At 60.7% G+C, this 10,015-nt stretch overlaps 1 protein-coding gene across 2 annotated transcripts in view; it reads left to right on the top strand.

Annotated features, from left to right (window-relative positions):
• The first annotated feature begins 1,850 nt into the window (after window positions 1-1,850).
• Window positions 1,851-10,015, top strand: part of KCNC4 (potassium voltage-gated channel subfamily C member 4) — a 25,665-nt gene continuing 17,500 nt past the window's right edge. The window contains exons 1-3 of one of the 2 annotated variants that reach the window (XM_057375268.1): window positions 1,851-2,016; window positions 3,813-4,559; window positions 8,866-9,802. In XM_057375268.1, coding sequence (XP_057231251.1) covers window positions 3,909-4,559; window positions 8,866-9,802 — 1,588 coding nt within the window. In that variant the 5' untranslated portion in view covers window positions 1,851-2,016; window positions 3,813-3,908. Of the gene's footprint in view, window positions 2,017-2,875; window positions 2,925-3,812; window positions 4,560-8,865; window positions 9,803-10,015 lie in introns of those variants that run through there. The other variant, XM_057375269.1, reaches the window with a different exon arrangement.

The raw sequence follows: 10,015 nt of genomic DNA on the forward strand, positions 1-10,015 counted from the left end.
GGGCTCGGGGAGGGTCTGGAGGGGCCAGAAAATCCCAGCGCCGGGGGCTTCCTGAGAACAGGGGAGAGAAACAAACTGGAGAGGGCGATTCTGGGGGCTGTGAAAAAAAGACACAGAAACGGGTCCAAATGTGGAATTTAAGCCAAATATTCTATTTTTAAAACCCTATAAATATTGAATTTCCTGTGACAGTGAGGGAGAGAGGTTTCAGAGGCTGGTGGGAGGTGAAGGATGTTACTGTCGGATGTGGGGGTGGGTTTTGGGTGTCCCATCTCAAACCAACCCCGGACCAGGCCACGGGCACGAGGTGGGCACGGACACGAGGTGGAGCTGCCGCGGAAACATCTGCCRTGATCCCCTGAGCATTTTGGAGAGGAAAAGGACATCCCGACGCTTCAAGACGGGGAAACTGAGGCACGGCGCCAGCTCACGAACCGCTCCCGCTCATTCCAAATCCCCACCACTTGTCCCTGCTCCAGCCCAGCCCCCTCCCGCTCCTAAATTGCTTTTACGGAGMGAAATTGCATCAGCGCTGCCGTGGATGGAGCCAGATACTGCGCAGACCCCGTCACGCTCCGCCGCCCGTGTTTTCGCCGCTCCAGCCGGTGCGCAGGACACAAGGTGGCACTGTGTGACAGAGCACGGGGACAGAGCACGGGGACAGAGCCGCCCCTGCCCGCGGATGGGTGAGCTCCCCTTCCAGGCTGAGCTCGTGCTGGGATGGGGCTGCAAACTCTGTCAGTAGATAAAAGGAGTCATTTTAGCTAAAAACTTCACCCGGCAGAGGTGGAGAGCAGGGACAAACCTCGCTCGTGTCTTGTGACAGCTTTTTTTTTGGGAAGATTCACCTCCAGCAGAGAGTCTAGAAAGGCTTCTTGGGGCTCCCAGCATGGGGAGRGGGTTCTGTGGGTGCCACCACGCACAGAGCAGAGGCAGATCTGCCGCACCAAAAACACGATGGGGAGAGAGCAGAGACCTTGTGTGGAGCATCCARGTGTTCCTGAGGACGGCACATCCTTCATTAATGGAATTCTGGGTTGGAAGGACCTGGAGAGGCCAGTTTAGCCATTTCTACACCAAACCAGGATTGTCTCTCCCTAAGCTGGGAGTCACTCCAGCCCCCTCCTCTGTCCCTCTGTGGGCAGGAGGATCCCAGCGTGTCCCCAGAGYGTGTCCCCAGGCTCTCCTGAGGCCCCTCTGAGCGTCCTGTGCTCTGCTGTTGTTCTCTCTACCTCTGGGAATGTGACTGATGCGCTGGACCATGGGCCAGGCTCAGGGTGCTGTGCTGCTCAGGGGGAGAGGCCATTAGGGGGGATCCAGAGACCCCTCACCGTGTCCTCAGGAGCCACCCAAGGGCTGTGGCTTTCTGGGTTGGAGCTAATCCTCCTTGAGGTCTCTCAGGTCCTGCTCTTCACTCCATCCTTCTCCTGGATGTTCTCCGAGATGCCTTCAGCCTGGCAGGAGTTCCCTGCAGAAATGACTCCTTCTTGCTCCAAACAGGCCCTTTTTCATCCAGCTCTTTCCATTTCCTCTCTTTTTCCCTTTTTTTTTTTTTTTTTTTTTTTTCCTCCCATGGACATTAAAAATCCAAAGGCATATTTAGAGAGCAGACAGCTTTGGGCGGGTGTTGCTGGCTAAAAGATCTCTTCCTTCCCCAGAAACAACCCATTTGTCTGCTTGGCCACCTCCTCCCACCCCGGGAACGGCCGCGCTCGGGTGCACGGAGCTCTTCMCGGCGGGATGAAAGTCGAACGGATGAAACATTAGCATCAGGTCGCGGCTCTCCTTCCTCCCGGCCAAACTGGCATCGCGACGATGAGGAGCCGAGCCGCGATGCCTGGCCGGTGATGCAAGGCTCGCTTTTTCCAGCGCGGTTTTCCCTCGGGCTCCAGGCTCTCCCGCTGGTGCAGCCCCGGGTGGTTTGGGTGTGGAGCTTCGCCAGCCTCCACCCGCTCAGGATCCGGCCCTGGAAGCTCGGGAGTTGCAGGCACAGTTGGAGCAGGGCTGTTCGTGGTGGTAAGATCTGAGCGTGGCTCTCGTGCCTCGTGGGTTTTTTTGGGGTGGAGCGTTTTCCCCCGCCACCCCCAATGCCCCCTGGGTTTTGGGGGCATGTCACTGCGGGGACAAAGCCGGGCAGGGGGTGAGGAGGGGACCTGGCKAGGGAAGAGTGCACCCCACGGCCCAGGGAGGTGCAGAGAGGGGTGCTCAGGCAACGTCATCCCCCCTCAGTGACCCCTCACCCTGCACCAAGAACTCCCTTATCCCAGTGCTGATCCTCCTGGATGAGCCCTGCACCCCAAAACTGGGCTTGGATCCCTTCTGTGACCCCAAAACACCCCCCAGTGCAGCAGCACCAGCAGTGCCAGTGCAGAAGTAAACAGTGCGGGCAGGATGAGTCCCTCGGCTCTTCCCCTGGGTGACAGTCTCAGCCCTGGGGTGCTGAAGGTCTTCACCTCCTCCCCAGCCCCAGGAGACGGGGCTGAGCATCAGCAGCACCCCGGGGGTGCAGGAAGCGGCCAGGGAGGGGGCTCAGGGGTGGGGACCCGGGGGCTGGGGTGGTGGGTACCCCGAGCCCCGGCGGCCGCTGCGGGAAAGGGGCATCTGCCACGCAGGAGCCGAAACAGGGCGGAGAGATGCTCGGGGAGGGTGGTGGGAGGGAAGGGGGGGTCAGCTCTGAGTGCAGCCTCCCAGCTCCCCACCGGCCCCGGGGTCGGTCTCTCCTGACCTCTCGGTGAGCGAGGGATTGCGAGCCAGGGAGGGATGGGATCTGCGGGAGCCTCTGCCAAGAGCTGGCTCCAGATCCGCAGGCAGCTCTGGGCTGCATTTCCCCTCCGGCGCGAAGCGGAGCTGGGGTGTCCGGGGTTCACTCCTCGCTGACACCGAACCCCCGAGACCCTCACCGGCACGCCGGGCCCCGCGGGGAGGTGAGCCGGTGCCGGGGGGCGCGGGGGACCTGGGGGTGGGCGGAGGGCTGGGCCGGGGGTGGAGGGGATGAAGGGATGGATGGAGGGATGGGAGGATGGAGGGAGGGATGGATGCGGGGATGAGAGGGAGGGCAGCGCCGGGGGGGCACCGGGGGGGACTGCGGGGCTGGGCGCTGGGGCGGAGGGTCCCCGGCCCCCCAGCGGGGCGGCGCCGCTTCCCGTAACCCCACCGCTCGCTCTCAGCCCTATAAAAACCCCGCCGAGCCCTGCAGCCGCTCCCGCCGCCTCCCCCGCGCCGAGCCCCGCGGGGAGGCACCGCCGGGGCGCAACAGGCCCCCCCGGCCCGGCCCCGCGTGAACGGGCTCCCCCCGGGGAGGGGGAGCGGGAGGGGAGGCGGAGAGGGCGCATCCATCCCCCCTTCTCCCCGCCGGGAGCCGGGGAAGAGCCCCCCGGCCGCCGCCTCCTCGCCGAGCCCGGCCCGGGGGGGGCGGAGGGAGCGCGGAGCCGCCGGAGCGGGAGGGGCGGGCGGCGGGGCCCCCCCGCGCCGGGCGCTGCAGGTACCGGGAGGGGGGGACACAGCGCCCGGCGGGGCTCGGCTTCCCCCCATCCCTTCGCCAGCATCCTCCCGGCCGGGCCCGCATCCCCCCGCGCCTGCCGCACCCCCCCGCCCGCTCCCGGCCCCCTCCATCCCGCACTTGTTGCTGCCGGGCAGGGCTGGGCTGGCTCCCGGTTTAGGGCGGTTTTATTTTGGGGGGGGTGGCTTTGGAGGGGGTGGAGGTTGCAGCCTCCCCTGCTGTCCCCCGGCAGCCGGCGGTGTCCGGCGCGGCTCCAGTTTGCTCCCCCCGAGGCCGGAGCCGAGCCTGAGCCCCCCCCTTTTCCCCTCCCCAGTCCCATCTGTGCCCCCCTCTCCCGCCTCCGCCGAAGCCCGGCTCCTCGCCCGGAGGAAGGGTGCGCGTAGTGGGCATCTCCCATCCACCGAAATCTATGATCAGCTCGGTGTGTGTCTCCTCCTACCGTGGACGCAAGTCTGGGAACAAACCACCCTCCAAAACATGCCTGAAGGAAGAGATGGGCAAAGGGGAAGAGTCGGACAAGATCACCATCAACGTAGGCGGCACTCGGCATGAGACCTACAAAAGCACCCTGCGGACTTTGCCGGGCACCCGCCTGGCCTGGCTGGCTGACCCCGATGCCCAGAGCAACTTTGACTTTGACGGCAAAAGCAACGAGTTCTTCTTCGACCGCCACCCCGGGATCTTCTCCTACGTGCTCAACTACTACCGCACGGGCAAGCTGCACTGCCCCGCGGACATCTGCGGGCCCCTCTTCGAGGAGGAGCTGACCTACTGGGGCATCGATGAGACGGACGTGGAGCCCTGCTGCTGGATGACCTACCGCCAGCACCGCGACGCTGAAGAGGCCCTGGACATCTTCGAGAGTCCCGAGCCCGGCGGAGGGGCCGGCGGAGAGGAGGCCGAAGAGGAAGGGGGTAGGGAGATGGCCCTGCAGCGGCTGGGCATGGATGACCGGCCCCCAGGGGCGGCGGGCGCTGCTGGAGGGGGTGGCTGCTGCCGGAATTGGCAGCCCAAGATGTGGGCGCTCTTCGAGGATCCCTACTCGTCCAAGGCGGCAAGGGTAAGCTCCCGAAGGGTGCCGCTGGGGAGGTGGGATGGGGCCGTGCTGGGGGGTTTGTCCTCACCTCCCCATCCCCGTGGGCAAATCTGACTTTCCTGGTGGGTTACATGAGCTCTCCCCCATAACTGTCCCCCTCCTACAATGGGGTACATTGGCCATCTCCCATCCTACAGGGCACCTCTTCCACTGGCTCCCAATCCCCTCCCAACACATCCCATCTGGGAGAGCTGGGCTGGAACTGGGGGCGAGCCCAATCCCTGCCCGCTCTGCGCCCTCGAGTGCTCCCCGGGCACCTCCCGGGCACACGGAGATGAGGGATTGTCCTTGGCAGGGCTGACTCCTGGCACAGTTTCCGGACACTCTAGGATAGGAGGATGTTTGGGTTCCTCTGGCTGGGCTGCACGATGCCAAAACCCACATTCAACAGCCCGGCTGTGGAGCGGGGGTCGGGGCTGGGGTCAACATATGGGATCCTCAGGGCTGTCCCCAAGCAGCTCACGCCCCTCCTCTGCCCCAAAGCACACCCGGTGCTGTGCACCGCTGCTCCCCGTCCCGCCGGGGCCGCCCCCGCAGCATGTGCGGGTTCCGAGCCGCTCTCACACCGCACTCCCGAGCCCCGCGGCCCCGCAGCCCCAGCCCCGCTCGGCCCCGGGCCCGGCTGTGTGCGCACCGAGAGACCCCGCCACCTCCCCGGCCACGCAGGAGGCCCCTACCCACCCGGGACACATCCCCTGCAAACCAGGCGCGTCTCCGGGCTCGCAGCCCGGCTCTCGGGCGCTACTCCGCGCATGTGTCTCCTCTCCCGGTCCTTCTCGGAGCATCCCCCAAGCGCTGCCCACCGACCCCCGGCGCCCACCCAGYCCCAGCCCCTGGCACGCCCAGCTTGTAAATCCACCGCACACACACAGACGGGCAGTTGGGATGAATTCTGGATGCGTTTGGAGGTGTAAAAAAAGCCCATCGATGGTAAGAAATTCTGCAGGCATTTCCCACCCACGAGCGGTGAGCGGGGCAGGGGTCAGTTCGGCAAGGAGGTGTTTTTGCAGCAAATGTTAGAGCAGCACACACACACAGAGGATGCTGAACCCATTTCGAAAGGGTACCCAACTCCTTTGCCCATCTCTGAGGGCCCTTTGCCTCGGAGAGATKCTCTGAGTAGTGCAAAGCTCCAAATAAAAAATTAAACAAAATTAAAAATAAACCCAAGCACAATAATTCAACTCGTTTTTTTTCCCACCCTGGTGTTACTTGGTTCCTCTTTTCCTGCGTGCTGAGCTGCTCCTGGAAAGGCTTTAGCAGGAGGAATGTATTGGAGGGAGCAGAGAGGGTTGTGATCAAGGCCTGACTGGGGCTGGAGTGGGATAAATGTGGATAAATGTTCAGCTGGATAAATGTTCAGCTCAGCAGTGCCATGGGAACCATCAACTTCCAGAGGCAACAGGAAAAAAATACCAGTTCAGATTTGTCATAGCTTGGGAGAACTGCTCTGGCAGCAGGGGAAACTGAGGCACAGAGCRATGCAACCAGCCCAAGTGAGTGCACCCAGTTCCTGGCTGCAGCCACCATCCTGCACCAGGATGCTGCAGAACTCATGAGCATCTCTGCAGGCACAACAGGTGCCCCATGGAGGACTCTGACACCTCCAGACCCCAAAGCTGATGGCTGGGAACAGCATGAACCCGGCATCTGGAGGGGTTTGTGATGAATGTGGGGGAAAATTCTTTGAATTTGTCCCGTCAAAATTCCCTCCCCAAATTCACTCCTGGCGTTTTGGGATGGTTGAGGTTTGCAGTGGTTGGGATTTCTTTAATACTGCCCCATTTTGGGGTCTCGCCCTACCTGTCCAGAGCCAAAGGGGCACTGCTRGCTGTGGGAATGTGCTGGAGCAGTCCAAGGTGCGTTCCCAAACCTTGGGAAGCAGCAGCTCTGGGCTGCCCRTGTAAACTCTGTCCCTCTCCGTGTGGCAGCTCTGACTAAGAGCCTCRAGAGCTGAATTTCTCTGGTCCTCACTCCTCCTCTCCGTGGAGCAGCCCCTCGGGCCCTGACTCAGTTGGCTCCYGGTTATTTCCGTCTTTGCCTCCCTCCTGCACTTCTCCTCCTGAGCTGGCAGCYGTGCAAGCACGTGGTTGGAAATCTCACCCGCGTTTTCAGTGTCTTTCCCRTGTGCCATCGATGCCCACGGGATCCCTGGCTCCTCAGTCCTGTCCACTCAGGGAATATTTGCTCCCTGGTGCAATTGCTGTCCCAGCTGGAGTTTAACACTTTTCCTMCACACAGGAAACTTCCCTGGCTGTGATTTTACCTCTTTTTTTTTTCCAAACTCTTCTTACTTGCAGCTCCTCATGAATTTTCCCCTTTGCAGCCCAATTTGAGGAGTCCTGACCTCACTCCCATGGGCACTTCCAGGCTCGTGACCCCGTGTAGGATTTTTGGGAATGCCCATCTCAAGCTGTTGAGTGCAGTTGAAATTGTGTAGAACATCAAGAGGTTCTGGAGAACTTGTTTGATGGGAGCTCTGGTGTGTATTGGTAGCACTGTGTTTATACATCAAATTTAGTTTATTCTAAGGACATTTTTGGAAGAGAACTTGTGTTTGGAGCAGAGACTGAAGCTGAGGTGAGATGTCTTGGGTCAGACACAGAACTGGAGCAGCACTCTGGAGGGGACACGACGGTTGGCACTGGCTGTGAACCCGACTCTTCTATTTTTAGAGGCTGATTTTGCTCCTTGGGCTAAATCAGGTCTCACCTCACACTCAACAGCAGCTCCATTACCCCAGTGTTTGCACGGTCTCACTCCCTTCCTGGGTGATTTTTTTCCTTCCTACTTTGCTTTAAGTCTCAATTTTTACTCTTCAGGTTTTCCCAAGATTCCCCATGCAGGGAAGCTCAGGAACGTGACTCAGCCCTGAGCTGAAAAGCAGATTATTTTGGCTGTGCCACCGCTGTGTAGAGACACTCGTCTGCTCGAGCTGGCCTTGCTTTAAGATCCCGCTTTTTGTAGGATTTGCTTCCCAAATCACATGTGGCTGATCAGCCTTGGGAGCCACATCCCAGTGCGTGGATTGAGAGGTTTGATTGAGGGTGAGGAGCCCCTCATCCCAGCCCCAAGCAGGTGTCTCTCCCTGGGGCAGGAGAATCCTCTTCCAGAGGTCTCTCCATCAATTAATGCCTAATTTAAACKTCACCCCAAACTCTGGGAGGGCTGGTGCTGGCTGTGCCAAACCCACACATGTCTGCCCTTGGGGACACCCCTCGAGGATGCTCCTGGCAGGCACCGGCGCTGTCCAGGGCCGGGTGTTTCTCTAGAGTGACTCAGGCTGGCTGTGCTGCTGATTCACTCCAGCCGAGGATCTGCACAGCCTGCCCAGTGCAGGGGCTGTGCCAGGATCTGCTSTGGGGATGCTGAAGCCACCACGCTTTTGTGCTGGAGAAAGGGACAACAAGAATTTTTCTGCTCAGAGGCTTTTTTTGGGGGGGGAAGGGAGCTCTTGGAAAGGAATGCTCCAGGTAATGAGTTCACCCTGAAGGAGGGAGGGAGCTGAGCAGGGTGGATGGGAGCACAGCAAGGTGGTCCTTTGTGGCACAGCCTGTGACCTCCAGTGCCTGCTCTTGGCCACTCCTTGCTTATATCTGAAATGAGCACGAGGGAGGAGGAGGAGGTGACAGGGAGGGGACAAAGGTCTCACTGCTCGGGCAGAGCGGAGAAATGGGAACATCCAGGTGTCACCAGTGCAGGCATCACCAGGAGGCTGAGCTCTGCCTGCTCCTCTCCTCACTCTGCCCTCTGAGTCCTGGACCTTCTGTGGGCACATCACTCACCACTGACCCTCAGGGAGGACGTCTCTGACTCATCCAAACCCACCCCAAATGTGATGGCTGGGAACAGCGTGAACCCTGGAGGGGGTTGTGATGAATTTGGGGGAAAGTGATGAATTTGGGGGAAAGCTCTTTGAATTTGTCCCATCAGAATTCCCTTTCCATGTCTGTTCCCAGTGCAAGATTGCTCCAACCCCAGGCTGTCCCAGTTCCCCATCACCCCCAGCACAGCCATTCCAGGCACAGCTGGAGCCCAGCACACCTCCTCTGATGTGAGAGAGAAAGCACCCAGCACCTGGAGAAAGGCTCTGCACTGATGGCCCCTGAGGTTCACTGCCAACTCATGACACAGGCCCAGGGACCCCTCCCCATTCTCCACTCTTGCTCTTGGGGCGGTGGGTGGCAGCATCTGGGGTGTTTTGAGCTCCTCCAGACAGCCGAGGCTGCCCCACATCAGCTCACAGTTTGTGTAATCTCCCCTTTGGCAGGTGGTGGCTTTCGCCTCGCTGTTCTTCATCCTGGTCTCCATCACCACCTTCTGCCTGGAGACGCACGAGGCCTTCAACATCGACGTCAACGTGACGGAGACGCTGGTGGTTGGCAACACCACGACGGTGCTGCTGACGCACAAGGTGGAGACGGAGCCCATCCTCACCTACATCGAAGGGGTCTGCGTGCTCTGGTTCACCCTCGAGTTCCTGGTTCGCATCATCTGCTGCCCGGATAAGCTTCTCTTCGTTAAAAACCTCCTCAACATCATTGACTTCGTGGCCATCTTGCCCTTCTACCTGGAGGTGGGTCTCAGTGGCCTGTCCTCCAAAGCCGCCCGGGACGTGCTGGGTTTCCTGCGGGTGGTGCGCTTCGTCCGCATCCTCCGCATCTTCAAGCTGACGCGGCACTTTGTGGGTCTGCGGGTGCTGGGCCACACTCTCCGGGCCAGCACCAACGAATTCCTGCTCCTCATCATCTTCCTCGCCTTGGGGGTCTTGATTTTCGCCACCATGATCTACTACGCCGAGCGGATCGGGGCCAAGACGTCCGACCCCACCGGCAGCGACCACACTCACTTTAAGAACATCCCCATCGGCTTCTGGTGGGCCGTGGTCACCATGACCACGCTGGGCTACGGCGACATGTACCCCAAAACCTGGTCGGGGATGGTGGTGGGYGCCCTGTGYGCCCTGGCCGGGGTGCTGACCATCGCCATGCCCGTGCCSGTCATCGTCAATAACTTTGGGATGTACTATTCGCTGGCCATGGCCAAGCAGAAGCTGCCAAAGAAGAAGAAGAAGCATATACCCCGTCCGGCCCCGCTGGACTCGCCCACCTACGGCAAATCCGAGGAGAACTCGCCCCGGAACAGCACCCAGAGTGACACGTGCCCCTTGGCAGTGGAGGAGGGGGCGACTGAGAGGAAACGGTCAGGTGAGACCCCAAAGGTGGGGGTGAGGGAGGGAGAGATCTCTGGGAGACCTCAAGGGAATGTTTTCGGTCCCCTGTGTCCCAGAGTGCCTGGGGATGGTGCAGGATGTGGCCCCAGCTCTGGTTGCAGACGGAGCTGGGCCCGCCAGGTGTGAGGGTTTGTGGGGTTGTGTTGGTGGACCAGGGCACTGCAGGTCAAATCCCACTCCGGGCAGG

This window comes from Malurus melanocephalus, unplaced genomic scaffold (genome assembly GCF_030028575.1).
Source record: "Malurus melanocephalus ecotype Western Australia unplaced genomic scaffold, MMel_1.1 scaffold_243, whole genome shotgun sequence".
Lineage (NCBI taxonomy): Eukaryota > Metazoa > Chordata > Aves > Passeriformes > Maluridae > Malurus > Malurus melanocephalus.